Raw genomic sequence first — 25,167 nt, 5'->3', positions numbered from 1 at the left:
TTGTTTATTTTTAATGTAGACATATTTGGAGAATCCATATGCTACTCTTCTGCCTGCATATAATGTTAAACTAGAACTGAATTATTAAGTATTGCTGAAATTGTTCTTAACTGAAAGTAAGTCCCCCAATGACACATAAATTAGTAGGTTCTTCATCTTTGGCCTTTGATAGCTAGGGTTTCTGCCAAAGTCTACATCGATCCACTTTGCTCAATCCCTCATTGTTATACAACCTTTGCACTTTTCCTTCTTCCCAGTTATGCCTCTCCCTCACCCCACACACCATCCCCTACCTGCCCAGGATGTAAGATTTTCCCAACCAGTCTATCCTGTGCTCACTTACCTGATGTGCACTTTACCCATATCTTAACAACTTTAACTAGTTTCAGAATATGGTGCATAAATAAGAGATGATGTAATTGAGGTAAAAAGTGCTATATTTTAGGAAAATATCACAAAAAAAGAACAAAAGGAAAGGGGTAAAAATATTTGAAAGAGCACTTTTATGTGTTTGGACATTTTAACTGAGAGAGCCAAGTTTCTCAAACCATGTTGACCAAAAATGTAATAGATAGGAAAGTGATTATAGAATGTTCCTTCAAAGGCTCCCAAAAGCCTTTTTGAACAAAATTAAAATGATTCCTGACTTCAAAATTATGGCATAAATTCAAAATTAAGACATGTAGACAAGAGGTACAATGGAGTTACAGATAGCAGAGTTTCTTGGGTTCATGCAGTAGAGCTTTGAGATCACTGCACATGTGTTCTCATGTCTTACCTTTTACATTGGTTACCGTCCACTGTGCTCTTCCCATGGGTTGCCTGCAATCTGCGGATATAATGGAAAGGTTCCAAAAGAGCTTCATATTCATCCATTCATTCTTTCATTCATTTATTTGCCCATCCAATGGTCACTTTTTAAGTGACTGCTAAGTGCCTGCTAAGTGCCAGGCATTATCGTATTATCGTATTTCATCAACATATTGTATTTTACTGTATAAAGCATTGTGATGGAGACAAGCAAAAGAGAGACTACAGGATCATTTAGAGGAGGCAAGAAATCCAAGTTGGAATGAGAGTCTGGAGTGGGATTGGGTTGGGGAGTTTGTTTGTAAGAGGTGGAATGAAGAGAGCCAAATCTGTCAGGGTCACGATGGCATCTTGGGTAGGCTTTGAAGGTTGGATGGGAGTCATGGAAATAAGGATGCCAGGGAGGAGGACATTCAAGACTGAGGAACATGGCTCCTGGGTGGCTCAGTTGGTTACGCATCAGACTCTTGATTCAGCTCATGTCATGATCTCAGTCTTGAGATCGAGTCCTGTGTGGAGCTCCACACTGGTAATGGACCCTGGTGGGATTCTCTCTCTCTCTCTCTCTCTCTCTCTCTCTCTCTCTCTCTCTCTCTTTCTCTCCCTCCCCCTCTCCTTCTACCCCTGCCCCCTCCTTAAAAAGTAAAAGGAAAAATACAAAACAAAAAAAAACTGAGGAAACAACAATTGTGTTTACAAAGGACTCATAGTAGATCTGTAAAAATGGAGGATTGTGATCATCCCCACCTTTCTAAATCTGCCATCAGTTAGAATTCCACAAGTACTTCAGGTGAATTTGGGTATAGTGTGTGCTGTTTTTCTTCTTTTCTTTTTCAATCCTTATCCTCAAGATTATCATAATTATTCAGATGCAAAATCATTCCTGCTACAGTTTTTAAAGGTCCTCGTTTTAATATCACCCTGTAACTAAGCTCCTTTTTATAGCAACTAGTCAATATATACTAACAATTTACTTTAAGAAGCTACCATTTTGACTTGGACAATAATTGGCATTAGGTAGTAGCGACCCAAATACTACACATTTCAAGAAATTTGATTTCAGAGATATATGCAAGCTGTATCCTGATAGTAACTTGTTTGAATCCTAATTATGGCATTCTTGTATTCTGCCCAATTTCTTATTGCTATGACCTATTCTCCCATTTGCTTTTCATAATCCTGGAATTATCTTCTTGGTCTTTACGTTGTTAAAATTTCAAGAAGAAATTGTGTAATAATATTTAAAAAAATTTTAAGTGTAAGTTTATTTTTTCAAATGCTTTAATAGTGTAATGTAATCTCTATCTGCTTTTCCCTGAGGTTTGTTTTTTATTTTTTATTTAAAAAAATTTTTTTTTAATTTTTTTTTTCAACGTTTTTTATTTATTTTTGGGACAGAGAGAGACAGAGCATGAACGGGGGAGGGGCAGAGAGAGAGGGAGACACAGAATCGGAAACAGGCTCCAGGCTCCGAGCCATCAGCCCAGAGCCTGATGCGGGGCTCGAACTCACAGACCGCGAGATCGTGACCTGGCTGAAGTCGGACGCTTAACCGACTGCGCCACCCAGGAGCCCCTTAAAAAAATTTTTTTAATGTTTATTTTTGAGACAGAGAGAGACAGAGACAGAGCTTGAGGGGGGCAGGGACAGAGAGAGAGAGGGAGACACAGAACCCAAAGAGGCTCCAGGCCCTGAGCTGTCAGCACAGAGCCCGACATGGTGCTCGAACTTGTGAACCGGGAGATCATGACCTGAGCTGAAATCGGCCACTTAACTGACTGAGCCACCCAGGCGCAACCCCCGCCCCCCGAGTTGTTTTTTTTTAAAACTTCATTACAACTGATATTTTCTCTATAGAGGTGTATATATTCTTTGCCACATATCTTTAATTATTCTTGTGTTATTTGTAAAATAATCTGAATATATCTTATTTTGAAAAGTTATTTGGATCATATCATGTATATGCATATGTAACTAATATTCATATATACCAATGAGAAGATAGGAAAGAAATTTAACATAAAATATCTATTTTTGCTATTTCCATTTTGTCCATTTATTTTTTCTTAAAAAAAATTTTTTTAATATTTATTTTTGAGAGAGAGAGAAACAGAGTGCAAGCAGGGGAGGTGTAGAGAAAGAGGGAGTCAGAATCCGAAGCATGCTCCAGGCTCCAAGCTATCAGCACAGATCCGGACGGTGGGGGGTCTTGAACTCTTGAACTGTGAGATCATGACCTGAATGGAAGTTGGATGCTCAACCAACTGAGCCACCCAGGTGCTCCTTGATTTACATTTTCCACCTTGATTTTTAGTTTTGCTTTATAATATATTCTAGTGCCTACTAAGTTTAGAAATTAGGCTACTTAAAAAGTAGTATCTCCTGTTCTTTTTTTCCCAAAATAATTTTATTTTATTTATTTATTTTTTTAAATTTCTCCACAAAGGGAATTTTATTGAGGGCGCTAGCTTATTTCACGCTCAAAAGACCAACTGCAACCAAATGAAGTGAACATAACCTCAAGATTTTATTGTCTTCATAACATAACAAAATATGAAGCTTAGAACTGGATTACTTGGCCCTTTCTCTTCTTATCTCCTCCCAGTTCAAAATGCTTGCATCTCTTAATGGCCAGCATTCTCTTAGATCTGTAGTTGGGCTCAACACATTCAAGCCTCAGAACAATCTTCTTTGTGGTTTTAGCCTTTTTCTGGGAAATTGGCTTAGTTTGCCCGCCATAGCCACTCTGCTTCCTGTCATAACACCGCTTTCCCTGGGCATAAAGAGAATCTTTGCCTTTCTTGTACTGTGTCACTTTGTGGGGTTGGTGCTTGCCACACTTCTTGCGGAAAGTCCGACAAGTTTTAGGAACGTTCACCATGGCTGCAAGAAGACTATTGGCACAGAAAGAGCTACCAAAATAATTTTAGAAAAATAGAGAAATTGTGCAAAGAGCCCAACTTGAGTCTACCAAAACAATCTGGTACACATTTGATTAATGTTTTCTCAAATATATACTTTTATCATCATTTACTTTATTCAATTAAGAACACTTTTCAAATAATAGTTTATAGATATATTGACATTAAAAACAAGTATTTAGGTGTGTGTTGTATGTTAATCATGCCCCTTTAAAATTTGAAAGTGGAAAAATTCAGTAAGTGATGATTATTAAACTATCAAGGATATTTGTTTTTAACTTTAACAAAAATTTTGTAACTGCGTCCCTCAAATTAAAGCAAAATCAATCCTATTCCTATCAATTGCCAAATCTATTCACACTCTCATTTAGGGACAAAATAATTTTTTAAATCTTTTTTATGTTTATTTATTATTAAAGAGAGAGAGAAAGGATGCATGTGATGGAGAGGGCAGAGAGAGGGAAAAAGAGAATCCCAAGCAGGCTCTGCACTGTCAGTGCAGACCCCAATGTGGGGCTCGAACTGTGAGATCATGACCTGAGCCAAAATTGAGAGACAGACACTCAACTGACTGTGCCACCCAGGCGCCCTGGGACAGAATAATTTTTTATTATTTTTTAAATGTTTATTTATTTATTTTTGAGACAGAGCGAGATCACGCCCAAGCAGGGGAGAGGCAGAGAGAGAGGGAGACTCAGAATCCAAAGCAGGCTCCAGGCTCTGAGCTGTCAGCACAGAGCTCTTCCTGGGGCTCGAACCTACCAACCCTGAGATCATGACCTGAGTTGAAGTAAAATGCTCAAACCACTGAGCCTCCCAAGTTCCCCAGAATAATTTTAAATTATAAAATCAGATCAAGAGAATAAAAAGTTCATCAGGTGGTGTTTTATACATATGTATGTATATGTATATATATGCGTGTATATATACATATATATATGTATGTATATATACACACATATATATGTGTGTGTATATATATATATGTATATCATTTAACTGGCATTAGATGACTACAAAACACATAAGGTGAAATATTCATTGTTTAAACCTAAGTAATACTTAAGACATAAGAAAGATTAGTTCATTCATTAACGTAGAACTTGTGGAGAGAGATGGCTATTCAAAAAAAAAAAAAAAAAAGAAGTCAAAAGCTAAGTCCTACCTTAAAATATGTTTGTATGCTTTTGAAATATATTTGTGTTACCTATTTAATAAGCCCCCTGCCCTGTTTCTTCAAGAACTGCCAAATTAATTCAAGCAAATGCAGTTGTTATTCATACATGCCAACAATTTGGCTACATGGGGTAAAATAACTTTTTGTTTAATTAAAAATCTTTTCTGAGAATGTGGTTTAACTGAGCTTGAATGGTTTTTTGGTCAATTCAGACAAGCAAAAGTCATGTCATAAGATCTGCTTTATTACTGCTAGAACAAAGATAGTGACTCATTTAAATATTTTGTTAGGACATGAGTTTATTCAGTGTATTGAAGATAAGAACAAAAGTTATCAGGAAGTAAATTTGAAGTTAGAAGATCTTCGTATTAAAGAAAATCGCTCCATTCTGTAAAACAGGAAGGAGATGGTCATTATTCTCTGGGAGCTTACATGTGTTGGGGGATAGACGAAATGCTTGTAAACATAAAAGTAATAATGAATCGTGAACTATGTTGTGAAGGAAGTAAGGTAGGGGCCGGGGAAAAATGACTGGGGTACAGAGACTTTAGCTGGGCTAGTCTTAAGTGGGTCACTTTGGGGAAACAATATTTCAGAAGAGCCCCAAAGATGAGACAAAGGCAAGCACCAAGAGTCTCTGGTGCACACGTTCCAAGAGAGAAAACAACCAAAAGACCTAAAGGAAAAAATACATTTGACATGCACAACAACAAAGAAACAAACCAGGATGGCTTTGGTGTGATGCATAAATGGTAGGTGACATGATGACATCAGAGAGAATGGCAAGAGCCAGAAAAGGCATTCCAAGGGCAAGGTAAGGAGTTCACAATGTCTTACAAGTAAAAGCAAAAGCCACCAAAGATTTTAATCACAAGACTGGCATGACCAATTTTGCAAAAAAAAATCCTGTGTAACCCTGTGGAGTATGGAGGCTTGGAGACTAGTTAGCAGCTGTTTCTTAGTCAAGGTGGCAAATGATCATAATCAGAACTAAAATTTTGAATATGGCAGTGGAAAGATGGAGAAATGGAGTAGGGGGCAGTGATACCGTTTTCTTACAGTCAAGAGATCCCATTTAAATTCATGGAAAAAGCATCAGAATTTTAAGAATTATTTGAAAGGGTAATCGATATGAGAACTTTTGTTCTACAGTAAATATATATACACAGTAAATATTGTGAGAAGCTGGTAGGAATGAGAAGGAAAGCCGGCCAAAAAAAAAAAAAAAAAGCCAGCCAGATGTCTTGAGAGGGAAATCTCGCGAGAGCAGATACAAAAGGGGGCCAGCCAGATGTCCAAGGTTGGATACTCCCCTTGCATGCTTTTGGCTTCCGAAATCTTGCTTGCCCCCTGCACCCGCCAACTGCCCATGTAGCACAATTGGTAAGAGCCCCCTCCCCTTGTTTTTCTTCCTTGAGCCCCAACAATGCTACCCATAAAGGGAGGCCAGCACCAGGACCCAGCAGTCAGCGTTTGGAGGTGACTCCGCTGGGCTGGCACCGGTGAGAAACAGTCTTTCCTGATTTCCCAAGTGTGTGTCTCTTGTCTTTTACTGGGCACCGAGAATTTTCTGTAACAGGAAGATTATGTGAAAGACATGTATCCTTGTCTTTTCCATCTGGTTGTTAAAAGCAATTAACCAAATTTGAAAACTCAAGAACTAGTGGTATAAATATATTATCTTGAAATATAACCAAAAGAAAATGTGTTTGCTTCAGGCTACCTAATGGTCTAGTGTGTGTGTGTGTGTGTGTGTGTGTGTGTGTGTGTGTGTTTGTGTTGATTATTTTAATGTTCTGAAGATGGGTTACTCTTTTGGAAGATTCGTTAGTTTTAAAAAAATAATTTAAATTTAATAAATTAATTGATAAAAGCTTTATTACTCTTACCTTGCATTAACTTAATAGGATAAGGAACTATTTATCAAAATGTTAATATATTACTGAAAAATAGTTCCGTAACTCAAAATATTGGCATCTTTGTTTGAAACTTAACTTATTTTCCCAATAATCTGAATGCCATGAAGTATGAATTTATAAAATGAAAAACACACTTATTAGCCTTTAATTAAGCATAAAACATTCATGTGAAAACATGAACATTAAATTTAAAAATGAACAACAACAAAAAATCTGGCTCTTTGGGAGTGGGGGAATCCAAAGAGGTGTTTGTGGTGTTTTATGGTAGGATATTAGCACCATCTAGTGGACAACCAGAATGTTTACTTAAATTCGAAAAATCAAAACTGTAATGTGGAATCATTTATTACAAGTTCCCTAACATAAATGTGCTAAAAGTTTGCTAAAACATCAAAGGAAAAATACTGCATATCAAATCTCACACAAGTATTATTTACTACACAAAAATATCATTTTTTTAAATGTTTATTTTTGACAGAGAGAGAGACAGAGCATGAGCAGGGAAGGGGCAGAGAGAGGGGGAGACACAGAATCCGAAGCAGGCTCCAGGCTCTGAGCTGTCAGCACAGAGCCTGACGCGGGGCTCAAACTCACAGACCGCGAGATCATGACCTGAGCCAAAGTCAGACGCTCAACCAACTGAGCCACCCAGGCACCCCCTGTGTTCTTCTCTAGGATTTTGTTGGTTTCCCATCTCATATTTAGGTCTTTCATACACTTTGCATTTATTTTGTGTATGGTATAAGAAAGTGGTCCAGTTTCATTCTTCTGCATGTTAATGCCCAGTTTTCCCAACACTGTTGAAGAGACTGTATATTTTTTTCCATTGGATATTCTTTCCTGCTTTGTCAAAGATTAGATGACCATATAGTTGTGGGTCAATTTCTGAGTTTTCTATTCTCTTCCACTGATCTATGTGTCAGTTTTTGTACCAGTACTATCTTGGTATTATCTCAGTATTGTCTTGGTGACTCCAGCTTTGTAATACAGCTTGAAGCCTGGAACTGTGAGGCCTCCAGCTTTGCTTTTATTTTTCAGGATTATTTTGGCTACTCAGAGTCTTTTGTGGTTCCATACAAATTTTAGGATTGTTTGTTCTAGCTCTGTGAAAAATTCTGGTGGTGCAGCAAATGGGTGGACTGATTTGGGTGCTATAGGCATTTAATGATATTTGTTCTTCCCGTCCATGAGGATGGAATATTTTTCCATTTCTCTGTGTCGTCTACAATTTCTTTCATCATTGTTCTATAGTTTTCAGAGTACAGATCTTTTACCTCTTTGATTAGGTTTATTCCTAGGTATCTTATGGGTTTTGGTGCAAATATAAATGGGGTGAATTATTTTATTTCTCTTTCTACTGCTTCATCGTTGGTGTATAGAAATGCAACAGATTTCTGTACATTGATTTTGAATCCGGTGATTTCACTGAATCGTGTATCAGTTCTAGCAATTTTTAGTGGAGTGTTTTAGTTTTCTGTATAAAGTATCATGTTGTCTGTGAATAATGAAAGTTTTATTTCTTCCTTGTTGATTTTTAATGTCTTTTCTTTCTCTCTTCTCTTCTCTTTTCTTTTCTTTTCTTTTCTTTTCTTTTCTTTTCTTTTCTTTTCTCCTTTTTTGACTGACTGTTGAAACCAGGACATCTAGTTCTATGTTAAATAACAATGGTGAGAGTGGTCATCCCTAGCTTGTTCCTGACCATAGAAGAAAAGTTCTCAGTTTTCCTCATTGAGAAGTATATTAGCTGTGGGTCTTTCATATATGGCCTTTATGAGGTACGTTCCTTTTTCCCTATTCTGTTGAGTTCTTTGTTTTTGTTTTGTTTTTGTTGTTTTTTAGAAAGAGAGAGAGCATGTGCAAACATACATGTAAGTCAGGGGAAGGACAAAGGAGAAGGAGAGAGAATATTAAGCAGGCTCCACACCCAGCAAGGATCCTGACATGGGGCTTGATCTCCCAACCCTGAGATCGTAACTCGAGCCAAAATCAAGAGTCAGGCACTTACCAACTGAGCCACCCAGGCACCCCAAGAGTTTTTATCAAGAATTGATATTGTCATATTGATATTATCAAATGTTTCTTCTGCATCTATTGAGAGGATCATATGGTTCTTATTCTTTCTTTTATTAATGTGGTGTACCATGTTGATTTGTGGATACTGAACCATCCTTGCAGCCAAGGAATGAATCCCACTTGATCTTGGTGAATGATTATTTTAATGTACTGCTGGATTTGATTTGCTAGTATTTTGTTGAGAATTTTTACATCTAGGTTCATCATGGATACTGGCCTGTAATTCTTTTTTTATTTTGGTCTTTGTCTGGTTTTGGAATCAAGGTAATGCTGACCTCATAGGATGAGTCTCGAAGCTTTCTTTCCATTTCTATTTTTTGAAAGGATTTGGGGAGAATAGGTATTAACTCTTCTTTACTTAAAAAAAATATTTATTTTTGAGAGTGCAAGTGGGTGAGGGGCAGAGAGAGAGGGACAGAGGATCCAAGGTGGGCTCTGAGCTGTCAGCAGAGAGCCTGATGTGAGACTTGAACTCACAAACCACGAGATCACGACCTGAGCTGAAGTCAGACACTCAACTGACTAAGCCACCCAGGTGCCCCAGAATTAATTAACTCTTCTTTAATTGTTTGTTAGAATTCCCCTGGTCCTGGACTTTTTTGTTTGTTTGGGAGATTTTTTGTTCCTGATTCTATTCCTTTGCTGGTTATCGGTCTGTTCAAGTTTTCTATTTCTTCCTGTTTCAATTTTGGTAGTTGATATGTTTCTAGGAATTTATCCATTTCTTCCAGATTGCCTAATTTGTTGGCATATAATTTTTCATAATGTTCTCTTATACTTGTTTGTATTTCTGTGGTGTTGGTTGTTATCTCTCCTCTCTCATTCATGATTTTATTTATTTAGGTACTTTTTCTTTTCTTTTTTGTTAAGTCTGGCTAGGGGGCTATCAATTGTATTAATTCTTTCCAAGAATCATTCCTGGTTGCATTGATCTGTTATGATTTTTAAAATTTGTTTCTATAACATTATTTCTGCTCTAATCTTTATTATTTCCCTTCTTCTGCTGGTTTTTGGCTTTGTTTGTTGTTCTTTTCCTAGCTCCTTTAGGTGTAAGGTTAGGTTGCGTATTTGAGATTTTTCTTGCTTCTTGAAGTAGACCTGTATTGCTATATACTTCCCTCCTAGGACTACTTTGGTGCTTTCCAAAGTTTTTGGACTGTTGTGTTTTCATTATCATTTCTTTCCCTGTATTTTTTTATTTCAACTTTAATTTCCTGGTTGGCCCATTCATTCTTTAGTTGGATGTTCTTTAAACCCCATGTATTTGTTGTCTCTTCAAAATTTTTCTTGTTGTTGACTTCAACTTTCATAGGGTTGTGGCCTGAAAATATGCATGCTATGATCTCAATCTTTTTGTACTTGTTGAGGTCAGATTTGTGACCTCATATGTGATCTATTCTGGAGAATGTTCCATGCACACTCAAAAAGAATGTGTATTCTGTTGCTTTAGGATGAAATGTTCTGAATATATGTGTTAAGTCCATCTGGTCTAGTGTGTCAATCAAAGTCATTGTTTCCTTAATGGTTTTATGTGTAGACTATCTGTCCATTGGTAAGTAGGGTATAAAAGTACCGTACTTTATTGTATTATTGTCAATGAGTTCCTTTATGTTTGTTATTCTTTTATATATTTGGGCATTTAAAGTTGGGGGCACAAATGTATACAATTGTTAGATCTTGATGGAAAACCCCTTTATTATGATAGAGTGCCCTTCTTTATCTCTTGTTACAGTCTTTGGTCTAAAATCTAGTTTGTCTGATATAAGTATGGCTACTCCAGCTTTCTTTTGATATCCATTAGCATGATAAATGGTTCTCCATCCCCTCACTTTTAATCTACACTTTTAATCTACCAGTGTCTTTGGGTCTAAAATGAGTTTATTGTAGGCAGCATATAGATGGGTCTTGTTGTATTATCCATTCTGATACCCTATACCTTTTGATTGGAGCATTTAGTCCATTGACATTCAGAGTGATTGTTGATAGATATTAATTTAGTGCCATTTTTTAATTTGTTTTGCCATTGTTTCTGGAGATTTTCTCTGTTCTTTTCTAAAGTTTGTTGCTTTGGTCTTTCTTTTCCACTCAAAGAGTCCCCTTTAATATTTCTTGTGGAGCTGATTTAATGGTTACAAATTCCTTTAGATTTTGTTTGTCTTGGAAACTGTTTATCTCTCCTTCAATTCTGAGTGACAGCCTTGCTGGATTGAGTATTCCTGGCTGCATATTTTTCCCATTCACCACATTGAATATATCATGTCACTCCCTTCTGCCTGCCAAATCTCTGTGGAGAGATCTGCTGCTAGCCTAATTTATCTTCCCTTTAGAGTTAGGGACTTCTTTTGTGCTGCTTTTAGGATTTTTTCTCTATCTCTATATTTTGTGAATTTAACTACAATATGTTTGGTGTTGGCCTGCTTTTGTTCATTTTGATGGGAATTCTCTGTGCCTCCTGGATTTGGATGTCTGTTTCCTTCCCCAGATTAGGGAAGTTTTCAGCTATTATTTCCTCAGATGATCCTTCTGCCTTTTCTCTTTTCTCCCTCTTTTTCTTCTGGGACTCCTGATATGAATCTTATTACACTTTAAGGAGTCACTGAGTTCCTTAATTTTACATTTGTGGTATAATATTTTTATTTCCCTCTTTTCTTCAGCTTCAATATTTTTCATAAGCTTATCTTCTAAATCACTGGTTCATTCCTAGTTTCTTCCATCCTAATGGTCATTACATCCAGTTGGTTTCAGATCTCACCTATTGCATTTTTCATTTTGGCCTAACTAGTTATTAGGTCATTTATCTCTGTGGTAAGGGAGTCCCTGGTGCATTCTACGCTTTTCTCAACCCCAGCTAGTGTCCTTATGATTGTTGCTTTAAACTCTGAATCAGGCATATTTCTTTTTCATATATAGATGAAACATATATCTGTTTTCTTTTTCATATATAGATGAAACAGATATCTGTTTCATCTAGATCCCTGGCTGTAACCTTTTCTTGTTCTTTCTTTTAGGATTAATTCGTCTGTCTTGGTATTTTGTCTAGGTCTGTCTTCTTCTGTATGTTAGGAAAGCCTATTATGTTTCCTACTCTTCAGAGTAATGGCTTTATACAGAAGAAGTCATGCACTGTCCAGCACCTAGCACTTCAGGAAGTGCCTCTGGTGTCTGCAGTGTGCTGCTGTGTTTTGGCTGCTCTTTCCTATAGGTCATTCCTCTGCAGAGTTTCTCCTTGCCTGCAGTGGGTAATATTTAGACCTTGGCCAGAGTGTGGCAAGTTTTAACTAGGTCTGCTCTGGTCTGCTTGCTAAAAGAGATCTGATGCTATTTCCACTAGAGCTGAAGCTTTTCAGCACTCTATGGTCAGTAGACATGGTGCATGTGGGGGAGTTTGTGCTGGTCTTCTGGGGGCAGAAGCCCGCAAAGCTGGTTCTCAGGCACACCTGCCCCAGTAAAGAAGCACCTTCAGAGCACAGGGGTATGGGACTTGGTATAAATGGTTTAGGCTGCCAGGTTGATGCTGTGCTGCTTACTGAAGTTAGTTTATGTTGAGGGGTGGCGAGGGGGAAATGGTGCCAGCCCTGTCCCTCATTCCTGGAAAGGGGACATCATGCCCACCACTGTCCAGAATGCCCTCCTGGAGAAGGAATAATCTCCAGTCATGTGTCCCAGTTGTCCTTCAGATTCCTACCTTCACCCTGACTATGTCTGGGCTCTCTGCTTGCCTGGCAGCACAATGCACCTGTGTTCTATCCCAGGCAGGCTGGTTGAGTTTTAAAACTCAAAATTTTAGGGACCTGGCATGGTGCAGATGCATGTTGGTCCTCTTGGGAAAGGTCTTGCCACACTGAGACTGATGTAGGTTTGTCCTAGAAGGGCAGTTGTACCACAGAACAGGGCTGTGGGTTTGGAGTAAAGCACATCAAAGAGCTGATGTCTGGGTTAGCCACCTTCAACAGGTGTCTCTGCACCTATGTTGAGAGGCAGGGGAGAGAAATAGTGCTTGCCAGTTCTTTTGTCCTGGGGAGAGGGAATGCCACCTCTCCAACACGTGCTCTAAAAAGGGGGAACCATATTTCACAATGTGTCCCAGAGGATCCTCAAATAGCACCTTCTGCCCCCTCGGCCTATCTGCTCTCCTTCTTCACAGGAGCACTGCAGTGCCCTCAGGGCTTCACACCAGCCATGCAGAAGACTTCTAAACCTTCAGTATTTGAGCTCTACTGGTCATAAAAACTCACAAAAATCAGCCCCTTTCATTTTCCCAGTCGTTTTCCTTGTGCCAGTCCCTGTATGCTCTTCTCTCTCTCTCTCTCTCTCTCTCTCCCTCCCTCCCTCCCTCCCTCTCTCTCCTTTCCTCTTTCCATGACCAAGGCTCTCTTCCATAGTACCCATGATCGATTTTTCCCCCAAAGCATTGCTCCACACCTCCTACCTTCCACAACGTGGCCCCTTCTCTCCCTCTAGTTATGCAATTTTTCCTGTCAGTCCTCAGATCAATATCTTGGGTGTTCATAATGATGTGATATTTATCTAGTGTGTTCAAGGGATAAGGCAATCAGTCCTTCTGCTACCCCACCCTCTTAGGTCTTCCTGTAGTCACTCTAATATCAAGGGTAGTTATACCTAAATTAAGCAGCAAGCAGTATTAAAAATATTAGCAATTACGGGGTGCCTGGGTGGCTCAGTCAGTTGAGTGTCAGACTCTTGGTTTCAGCTCAGGTCTTAATCTTAGGGTCCTAGGATCGAGTCCTGCTTCAGACTTTGTGCTGAGCGTGAAATCTGCTTAAAATTCTCTCTCTTTCTCTCTCTCTCTCTCTCTCTCTCTCTCTCTCTCTCTCTCCCTCTCCCTCTGCCCCTCCCTCCTCTCTAAAATAAAAATATGTGTAGGCATGAGCTTCATATTAACATCCTGTGATCTCTTTATATGTCATTTAATTTTTTGCAAAATAAGAATTATACTGTAAATGCAGATTCTGTTACTTTAATACCTTTATTGTGAAATATAATATATGAGTGAATAAAATATGAATCTACCATATTACAAACATAATAAATCACCATGTCAAGAAGCAAAACATTCCCAGCATCCCTGAAAATCCCCATGGGTTTCTATTATGTCAATAACCCTACCTTTGCTCTAGAAGAAAACATTATCTTAATATTTCTGGTAATTACATTTTTGCTCTTCTTTAATAGCTTTACAGCCTATGTACACATCCCTAATATGTACGTTTGTTCTTAAATTGTATCTAGTTGAAATATTCCTAAAAAGTCACCTATGTGTCTTTTACTTCATGTGATTATTATTTCGTTTCTTTTCAGGTCATTTTGTAGCATTGGGTGGACTATTCCATTGCATGAATATACCATAAATTTTATTTATTTATTTATTTGTTTACTGATGGATATTGGAGTTGTTTCTGGCTATTAAAAATCATATGCTAGAAATATTGCCACACATGAAATCTAGTTCACATGTGTCTTAGTTTCTCAGTGATGTATTCCTAGGAGTAAAATTTCCAAGTAATAAGCAATGCATACTTTGAATTTTCACTACAAGTTTCTAAATTCTTTTCTATTGTGGTGGTTCCCATTTTTCTTTGTACCAACAGTTCCTAATGCTCCACATTATATCCAAATGGTGGGATTTTTTAACTTGTTAAATTTTTGCCAATATCATGTTATTTAAAAAAATTTTTTTTAATGTTTATTTATTTTTGAGAGAGAGACAGAGTGTGAGTGGGGTAGGAGCAGAGGGAGAGGGAGACACAGAATCACAAGCAGGCTCCAGGCTCTGAGCTGTCAGCACAGAGCCCGACGCGGGGCTTGAACTCAAGAACCATGAGATCATGACCTGAGCTGAAGTTGGACGCTTGCCACCAGGGCCACCCAGGCGCCCCTGTATCATGTTATTTTACTCATGGTTTATTATGGTTTTCATTTTCATTTTTAGTTTGAGCAATTTTTCATCAGTTTTTTGATCACTTGGATATTCTCTTTGGTGAAATATTTATTCAAGTCCTTTACCCACTAAAATTTTTTCTCACTAGCTATTTCAGATATTAATAGCAACGTTATTTCTCCTTGCATATTTTATATAAGTTACTGGTAAAGCCAACTAGTTTTATAAACTGAGATTGGAGGGGTTTTGGGGGGTTTTTTGCATGCTTGTGTTATAGGACTCTGGAGGATTGTTTTGTTTTCCTTTAAAGATTTTCTTTTTTAAGTAATCTCCACACTCAACGTAAGGCTGAAACTCACAACCCCAAGATCAAGAGTCACATACTCTATTGACTGAGCCAGCCAGGCACCCGAGAACTCTTGAGGTTTTTAAAATCTCCTAGCAATAGTGAGATCCTGCCTCCTGAGTCATCACTGCCTATATCCACTAAGGGGAAGGGGTGAAAATTTGGCCAGAGCCAGATACCTCCCTGCATTCCCTGAGGTCAGGATGCAGGGCTTTTGTGGACAGGGTTCCCAGGTGTAAAGTTTAGGAATTCAGCTTCATAGCATGCCACAAATTTTGATATATATCATATTTTCATTATTGTTTAGTTCAATTTATATTCTAATATGTATTGTGATTTCTTCTTTAGCCCATGAGTGATTCAGAAGTGTTGCTTAACCTCAAAACTTTTGAGATTTTTCCAGTTATTTTCTGTTAGCAATATCTAGTGGTCAGGCAATATACTTAGAGTGATTTCAATCCTTTGAAATTTATTGAGATTTGCCTATAGTCTATTTTAGTGAATATTCCATGTGTGTTTGGAATGAGTATGTATCTGCTGCTGTTGAAGGTTGCATTCGGTAACTATATAAAAGATTGCTTTGTTTAATAATTGTCATACATTCTATATCCTTATTTGTCTATCTGCTTGTTTACCAGACACTTGAAGTACATTTAAATCTCAAACTATTATGACAGATTTGTTTACTTCTTTTACTTCTATTATATCTTGAAGACATATTATTATATTTATGTACAGTGACAGGCTGGCAATTATATAACAATCAACTATTAAACAAAAAAGAAAGGAAAGAGTCTTGACTTATAGAATGTGCCAGTTCATATAGTGTAAATACTCATGATATGGTCAATTTCAAGTTACAAATGTGACACCACTGAATACTGTATTGGGAAGAGATGTGTATAATTAGCTTCTGTGAGTCAGTGTGAGCCAACTCCAGCAATCATTCTAAATGTTTATACACATTTAGAATTATTACATCTTTCTGTTAAAGTAGCTCTTTTATTGTGAAATGACCCTCTTTTTATCTAGCAATACTTTCTACCTTAAATTATTATTTGTCTGATGTTAACATACTAACCCTTTTTTGACTAATATTTTTATAATGTATCAGTTTTCATCATTTACTTTCACCTTATCTATCCCATTTTATTAAGAGTAATCAGCATACACTTCTGTTTTAGTTTGTTTTCCTCCAGTCAGTGTTTATATTTTAATTGGAGTGCTGAATCCATTTACATTATTGTAATTGCTGAGACAGTTAAGCTCAAACGTAACATATTGCCATTTATTTTTCATGTCATCTCTCCTTTGTTGTTCTATTCCTCCTTTTCTGCCTTTATAAAATATTAATGAAATGTTCTTTACTAACTCACTATATAATTTCTATTAGTTATATATTTCCTAATATTAATGTTTTACAGTAAGCATACTCAAATTATTACAGTCTACACTAAATTAATACTTTTAATATACTCTAAACTATATAAACATTAAAACAGTTTAATTTCATTTGTTATCTCTTGAAATTTTTGTTATTATTGTTATGTATTTTACTTCTGAATGTTTTATAAACACTATAAGACATTGTTACTGATTTTAAGTCAATGGTCTTTTTCAATTGTGTTAAAATATACATAGCACATTATTTATTATTTTTCAGTAGTCTTTTTATTAACCCATATGTTTATTTTCTTCAGTCTTGCTCATTTATTCTTACTCTTTTTTGGCTTATCTATGGGATCATTTTCCTTCAACCTAGAGAGTTTTAGTAGGGTTTTTTTGTTTGTTTTTTTGTTTGTTTTTTAGTGTCAGTCTGCTATTATTGAATGCTCTCTGTTTTTATTTGTTTGAGAATGTGTTTCTATTCTCCTTCATTTTGCAGTATATTTCTACTGGGTTCAGAGTTCTCGATTGCTGTTCATTTTTCAGCACTTTAGAAATGCCAGCACACTGGCATGTCTAATGTCCTCATGCTTCAGTAGTTACTGTTACAAACATGGCTGCTATTTTCATTGTTCTGACAGAAATGTGTCTTTCTCTGTCTGCTTTTAAGAGTTTGTGTTTCAGGACAACAGAGTTCTGCCTAATTGACACAAAGCCCACCCCCATCCCCTAGTTGTCCCCATTCTTCTGCCAAGTACTGCACAGGGATCCCCATTCAGAGGTCCTCCCTGGGGACCTGAGAGTTGATACTTTTTTAATCAATTTTAGGAAACTTTAGCTATTTTTTATTCAAATATTTTTGTCTTTTCTCTCCTCTAGTTTTGGAACTTTAATTAAACAAACAGGTATCACTTTGCTTCACACATTTCTTGCACTCTGTTTTGTTTGTTGTTGGTGTTTTCTACACTCTTATCTTTCTGTATTCATTTTTTATATTTCTACATTAGTCTTCTTCAAGTTTAATACATTTGTGTTCTGCTGTGTCCGTTTGGCTCTTAAGACCATCCGATGTATCCATATTTCAGATATTTATTTGTAATTTTAGTATAACACATGGTTATTTTTATAGTTTCAATTTTCTTTTGAATATCTGTTTTTTAAAATTTATTTTATCTATTGTTTCCCTGTCGTTCCTTTAACATACTTAAAATAGCTATTTTAGTGACCTTGACACTAATTCCAACATCTGAATATGAGTGTCTGGCTTCCAGAATCCATTTGTTTTTGCTTCATTTTTTATCACATTTTTTGCTTCTTTATGTATCTTTTAATTTTTTATACAAAGCCATACATTTCATATGTAATAAATGTAATGTAAATGTTCATATTATTTACCGTCCCCCCACCCCGATTGACAAGAGTGTTTGCTTTTTATTGATCTAATCAAGAAATGAGCTCAGATGGGTCTGAGTTGCACTTCTGGTTTGAGTCAGTCCACTTCTGGTTTAAAAAGTCTAAAAGTAAAGACCTTCTTGCTTTTTTATCAAGAATCTGATTGGTCTCATCTTCATCCATCCCAAAATACTCTGAGGGATTTATCCTGCTTTTCTGATGTTTTGACCTCTGTTCTTTAATCTCACCCTGAGTGACTTTCAAATTTGGCAACTGTTTTGATGAGGATACAGCTGTGTATTTGAAGCAGGATCTTTTTCTTATTGGGACTTTTTCTATGAAACTATAGGAATTTTTACTCGACTCTTAGGCTCCAGCAGAGCATCCTCATTCTGCAAGGTTTCAGAATTTTTCCTGTTAGTCATACCTCCAAAAGTGTCTGCTTCTTCTTTCCCTCATTAACATCCCTCCATTCAGGCAAAGCCTAATCTTCAATCCATACCCAGAGTTGGCAAACATAACCAGGTAAGAGATGGCCAGAAACAATATGTTGCTAAAGGAGGCCTTTCCCACTTTGGTTTAGTTCATTTAATCACTTTTCTTCTCACTATTTCCAGGATTTCCGGTTCCTTTCAACACACACACATGAAAACACCCCTACTGCTCCCCGCCCTCCCCACACAGAGTTTGTTATTGTTTTTCCAATTTGCGGTAGGATGTTGTTTTGTTCCAATCTATTTTGTCATATTTGGAATATTCCCATGCAATTTTGTATCATCTTACCACACTTTATTTCACTAACTAGAATTTATCTACCTGTAATGCATATTGTACATGTCTTTAATTACTTATTTAATAACTAACTTCCCTGGTAGAGTGGAAACACTTGAGATCAGGTACTTTGTCTCTTTTTAAATTTATTGTTTTTCTTCAGAACTTAGAATAGCACCGAGTATTTTCCAAATCAACAGAAGAATAGTAGAATGCAGTGCAGCAGTTAAGAATAATATAAAATCTCACCTATATTCCCTGGCTAAGAGGTCAGGGGTAGCAAATGTTCCCTTACATTCATTTTTCAACTTTCTGTTGGTACAGAAATTCCAACTGGCAGATTTTGCCAATATTCTCACCATTGATGACCTTTGTGTATGTTGTCCTTGCATCCCCAAAGGATAAGTCATTTTTTAAAAAGATTTTGTATTTATTTTGAGAGACGGAGAAAGAGAGACAGTGCAAGTGGTGGTGGGGGAGGGGGATGGACAGAGAGAGAGGGAGAGAGAGAATTCCAAGCAGGCACAGTGCTATCAGCACAAAGCCTGATGTGGGGTTCCATCTCACAAAAAGCGACTTGAACTGAATGACTTGAACTGAAATCAATAGTCCAATGCTTAACTGACTGAGCCACTTAGGCACACCAAGGATAAGTCACTTTTAGCTCTCTACAATGGATATCACTATTGTTCCACAATCTTCATGAAGTGGCATACATTTTCAGGCTGTCAGTTTATTTTCAGGTCTAAAGTAGTGATAAAAATAACAAATAATATCATTATTTTGATAAAAAAATAATAAAGTAAAGTAAAGCAATTTCTATGGAAATCTATTTTTACAAATTTATGTAAATTCAATTTCTGTAAGGTAAAAAAATATATATATATTAAGACATACATTTGGATGGACATATAACAGCATAGGTATTTTTAAAAGCAAAAATAAACTAAACATATTGTAAACCTAAATAAACACTTTAGGCAATTACTTTGTTTATTGTTTTTAGATTGTAAAGGACCTCCTCCAAGAAAACAAACTGAAATTTTGTCAGGTGTCTGGTCTGAACAAGACTATCCAGAGGGAACTCAGGCTACATATAAATGCCGACCTGGATATATAACTCTTGGATCTATTATAATGCAATGCAGGAATGGAGAATGGGTGGCTCTTAATCCACTGAAAACATGTGAGAGTAAGTAATTCATACATTTCTGAAATTTGTGAAAACTTTAGTTTGAAAACACTGAATGTTTGATATTATAGAATTATTAGCTGAATTATATCACAATTATCATTTAAATACAAAATAATATACCATCATTATTCTTAATAAGGAGTTGTAATCTTCCAAAAATTAAAAAAAACCAACCATATAGATAAGTTTAATAATAAAATGATAACTTTGCCATTTTTCACTTTTCCATATCTTCAATTATGTCCTCTGATGTAATATTAAGTCATTTTCCTTGAACTCCTACATAAAATGTGTTTCCTGTGTTACTTAATAAAATTATATTCTTTTTTTCATTTTAGAAAGGCCCTGTGGACATCCTGGAGATACACGTTTTGGTACTTTTCAACTTGAAAGAGGAGAAAAGTTTGAATATGGTGCAAAGGTTGTTTACACATGTAATGAAGGGTATGTAGTCAATATGAAAAGAGATTTATAATTGAGATGATTATAATTTAGATAGTAAATAGGGACTGTACTGATTAGTATTTTTAAGGTTACTTTATTTTTCTATGAGCATTTTTATAAGTACCGTAACAAGTAGCCTGAAAAATTATAATGGAAATGATTATATTTGGATACCTTATTATCTTCTCAACATTGAAAACTTAAAATGAATCATAATTATGCTGAGAAAGTGTAGTTCTAGGAGGGCTGGAAAATAGTATACATATAAATTAGGATTTATTCCAACAAGTCCTGACTATATTCTATTATGTGCAGAGTATATGGGATTTCAGTATGTCAGGGACAGTGGGAATGGTAACAAAATCATATTACATGACTGATTTAAGCTTTTAAAAATTAAAAGAAGTAAATATTTTACACTGAAGTAATAATAATTACCATTATTTAAGTTTCTATGGTCTGAAAATTACTCTTATCACATGGACCAAAAGTGCTACTACCTTCATAATCATTGACTCTGTTCTCTAAACTCCTGCTGGATTTTCATGGCTAATCTTAACACTGTAATACCTCTTAAGTGTTCTTTATTCTTGTTATGCCCACCCAGGTCAACAAATTGTTTTGAAGAAAGTTTCATACTTTGGAAAAACAGCATCATTACAAGTTTATACTGCATATATAAAAATAGGATCAAAATTACAAATTGACTTTTATTACTCTCTCATTTATTTCTTGATTTGAGGCAATAAAATATATTTTAAAAGTTAGGGTTTGGAATAAGCCTGCATCCCCCGAAATTCACCGCTTAATAACTGTATCATTTTTAATATCCCATCACTCCCATTTCCTCAATTATGAAAGTAGAAACATGGGGAACCTGGGTGGCTCAGTCAAGTGGACATCCAACTCTTCATTTTGGCTCAGGTCATGATCCCAGGGGTTGTGGGATTGAGCCCTGCATCAAGCTATGCACTGAGCATGGAGCCTGCTTGGGATTCTGTCTCTCCCTTTGCCCCTCTTCCCAACTTTCACATTTTCTCAGTCTGTCTCTCTCTCTCAAAAGAAAAAAAAAAGTAGAAACATAGCAGGTACATCATCGGATTGGTGAAAAACATAAATAAGACACACGCTGAAGACCTTCAAAACATTCTTGGGATATTGCAGACACCCAATAAGTCTTAGTTCTTAACAATTTTAGGCTTTGTTCACTATCTGAGATTTTTCAAACATATTTTTAGTTCAACTTTCAATCATTGCTGCTGACTTCTTATACATGAACACATAGATGAAGACATCTGGGCTTAAATTTTCCAATTACCTCACTGTTCATTTCTGTAACATCCCTTTCAATACAGGCTTGTCTGACCCCTCTAGGTTCCATATTGGACCTCGCAAAAAGGGATCAAAACTCATAGACTTCATCCACTAGATTCCCTAGACCTCAGCAATAAATATTTATAATTTGGTGAAAAAGTCAGCAACATACTTTACCTCCTACTCTGGCTCCACTTAATTCATCTTTGCTTCCTTCATCTTGTATGAATTCTGGGCAAACTCAGTTAAAGACTCTATAAAAGTAACTGCCTCTGCCACTCAGCTTGGGCCTCCACCAAGGACTAGATATTCATCAGGGAAATAAAAGTCCTTGGACTATGCAAGATCAGCAAACATCAATTTTATGCTATTTTAAAAATTTTAGAGAGATTGTTTTACCTACCTGAAGGGATGTAAATCTTTTGTCCTAGTTGTGGAAACAATGTAGAATGGGTTTACTACACCCATGGTTTCTGCTAGTCAACCGACCCTCTTTGATCCCTTGTCCCCATCCACCTTTTCTCTGCTAAATACCTATTTAGCTGAATACTAGCCACTTATCAGGATACTTGATATGGATATCTAGTTTCAGTATCCTACAGGTAGGTAGTTTTAAGGAAGCACTCTGCAAAACGTTTTTCTGCTATTTTGCCCAGCTGGGGTTGCTGATACATAAGCTATTACTTTCACCCAAGTACCAACATTTGGACAAGCTCTTTTTCTTCCCCCTTTCCCTATGTATATGGGCCATAAGCAGTTTTGTGTAGAATTTGGCAGAATTCCTAAAACACCCACCTAAAACAGGTGGGTTTCTGGTGTAGATGGAAAATGTTAACCAGGAAAGTACTTTCTATGTTGGAGCAGGGTACCAGTAGAGGAGACAAAGAAGAAATTTTAATAGCCAATTATTTTTTTCCTTTATATGAAAAAAACATAGAGTAATTATTTGACTTCAAGTTCTGTGATTCTCATTTAATCTATTAAAAGTTTTTCTTCCTTCAGAGAATTAGGAACAAACAGTAACATTCAGAGAAATACGAAGTATTTTTTGAGGGAGAAAGTTTGTTTGTTTTACTTATGTAATGCGTGAAGCAATCCTTATTTGCAGACAAAGGAAACATTTGTCTATGTAGAATTATTTAGAAGTTTAGGAGAGGCCCATTCTCAAAATTATCTCTTGTGATTATCAAAATCCTGCCCATTATTTATTTTTTAAGAAGAAGATTTCTGCTTCTTGCTGTCCACTGTAATATTAAAAAATATTAAGAAGGATGATTTGCTTTGCTCTAAAGCCTCTAGTAATGATTGTACATTTTGCATCTGCCCCAAGGAACTTTCATGCAAGTAGAGCATTTAGGATTTTCAGCACCGGCTTGATGGGTTCCACAGTTAGATAAATTTGACATTGAATAGGATTTATAAGGAAACCTGACTCAATGACCACACTCTAAAAAATGCCTAGGATGGAGACAGGAAAATGAAGACAAGTGTTAAAAATATACCACATGCTGTGTTGGCTAGTACTATCCTTGATTATGTAAAAAGCCCCAAATGTTCCAAAAATGTCATAATTGTGGAGGGTAGGAGTATGGAACAAGAGCAGAAGAAGGGTAACATATTGTTAATTCTTGGTTATTATCATGTTTTTGGTTTTTGGTTTTGGTGGTAGTTCAAGGAGGTTATAACATTGTTAATGTGTAACTAATTGACTAACTCAGTGAAAAACATAAGAGGATATTTAGCACGAAATTGTAATGAGTTTGTGTCATGAACCAAGGATTATGATTATTCCTAGTCCGTGTGCCTGAAGATTTAGTGCCTTTTTTTAAAAAAAAATTTTTTTTCAACGTTTTTTATTTATTTTTGGGACAGAGAGAGACAGAGCATGAACGGGGGAGGGGCAGAGAGAGAGGGAGACACAGAATCGGAAACAGGCTCCAGGCTCCGAGCCATCAGCCCAGAGCCTGACGCGGGGCTCGAACTCACGGACCGCGAGATCGTGACCTGGCTGAAGTCGGACGCTTAACCGACTGCGCCACCCAGGCGCCCCTTAGTGCCTTTCTTAAGTAAGAAAGAAGCTTAAAAAAGATAGAAAGGGGTGCCTGGATGGCTCAATTAGTTAAGTGTCCCACTATTTTAATTCATCATGACTATTTTTCAGTTCCTTGATCTCTGCAGCAATAGATTCTCTGCTGTCTTCTATGCTTTTTTCAAGCACAGAAATTAATCTTATGACTATTATTCTAAATTATTGTTCAGTTATATTGTTTATATCTGTTTTGATCAATTCTTTAGCTGTCAATTCTTCCTGGAATTTTTTTTGAGGAGAATTCTTCTGGTTCATCATTTTGGCTAGTTTTCTGTCCCTTATGAGTTTTAAAAGCTTGTTATGTGCCCTGCACCTGCGAGCGCTACTCTATTAAAGAGGGGCCAGTGTCCAGGGCCTGGGCTTTCAGAAGATGTTTTTTTTGGAGAGCATTACTTGCTCTCTGTTGTTGTGACTTTGGTTACTTTATCTCCCTATTTCTAGTGGTGTTTTGGACCCTCTACCAGGTGTGCCTTGATTTGTTCATTGAAGTAGCCCTGGAAAGGAAAACAAACAAGCAAAAAACAAACAGAAAACAAAACAAACAAAAAAAACCCCAAAAATGAAAAAACAGAAACACCAGCTACAAGTAAATAACAGGGTGGAGGTGGTGCTGATGCAAGAGGCCTTATCCCATACAAAGAGAGAAGTGACAGGGGCAGGGAAAAAGGAAAGAAAATAAAAATTGACCAGACAGAGAAACTACATGGCTTAATCCAGAGAGAGAGAAAGGAAAATACAGAAGGAGGCAGGGAAAAAGAAAAGAAAAGGAAAGAAAAGAAAAGAAGAGAAGAGAAAAGAAAATTGTCCAGACAGAGAAACTATATGGCTTAATCCAGAGTGAGAAAGGAAAATAAAGAAGAAGTATAGAACATGTATCAAGAGAATAGATTAAATATATCTGCTTAAGCAAACCAACAACCAGAGGAACCAGACTAGAGGAGGGAAGAGATAAGAAGGAGAAAGGGAAGGAAGAATATATCTATATAATAAAAATTGTCCGGGGAATTAAATCAAGGAATGCAACAGCCTTGGTCTCAAGAAGGACCCGTTGGGTTCATCCACGTGAGTCCCGCTCTGGTAGATAGGCAGTTACCAGGCGCAGAGGGGTGTGGTTTGGCGTGGGTGGATCCTACCTCCCCTGTGGGTCCCCTATCCCCTACCGGAAGCCCCACTCCCCTACCGGAAGCCCCTCTCCCCTACCGGAAGCCCCACCTTGTTGGTGATGGAGAGAAAAATGGCGCCACCCCAGTCTCTCCTCCATGGACCAGGTTTCTCAAACCACTCTTTTCAAGCAGTCTTCACTGTGCCTCTGGCGCAAATGAGGTGGTTTGTCCTGGTCCCCCCCATGCCCGTGCCTCCCTGGTGCTTGGCTGGAATTAACCCCTTATATCTTTAAGGTTCCCACTCCCTCCGCCCTGGTTTGGGGGAAAG

The 25,167-nt window shown here is 37.0% G+C and overlaps 2 protein-coding genes across 2 annotated transcripts in view; one reads left to right on the top strand and one right to left on the bottom strand.

Moving 5' to 3' along the window:
• Positions 1–25,167, top strand: part of CFH (complement factor H) — a 227,870-nt gene that overhangs the window by 4,010 nt on the left and 198,693 nt on the right. The window contains exons 2-3 of the mRNA XM_049635060.1: positions 19,701–19,886; positions 20,228–20,333. Coding sequence (XP_049491017.1) covers positions 19,701–19,886; positions 20,228–20,333 — 292 coding nt within the window. The remainder of the gene's footprint in view (positions 1–19,700; positions 19,887–20,227; positions 20,334–25,167) is intronic.
• LOC125925492 (60S ribosomal protein L36a-like) lies at positions 2,843–3,717 on the bottom strand. The gene has a single exon (XM_049634536.1). The coding sequence runs from the start codon at positions 3,689–3,691 to the stop codon at positions 3,371–3,373; it is 321 nt and encodes a 106-aa protein (XP_049490493.1). The 5' UTR covers positions 3,692–3,717; the 3' UTR covers positions 2,843–3,370.

Source organism: Panthera uncia, chromosome F1, assembly GCF_023721935.1.
Source record: "Panthera uncia isolate 11264 chromosome F1, Puncia_PCG_1.0, whole genome shotgun sequence".
Classification (NCBI taxonomy): Eukaryota; Metazoa; Chordata; class Mammalia; order Carnivora; family Felidae; genus Panthera; species Panthera uncia.
Note: the sequence above shows the minus strand (reverse complement) of the source record. Positions and strands in the feature narration are given on the sequence as shown.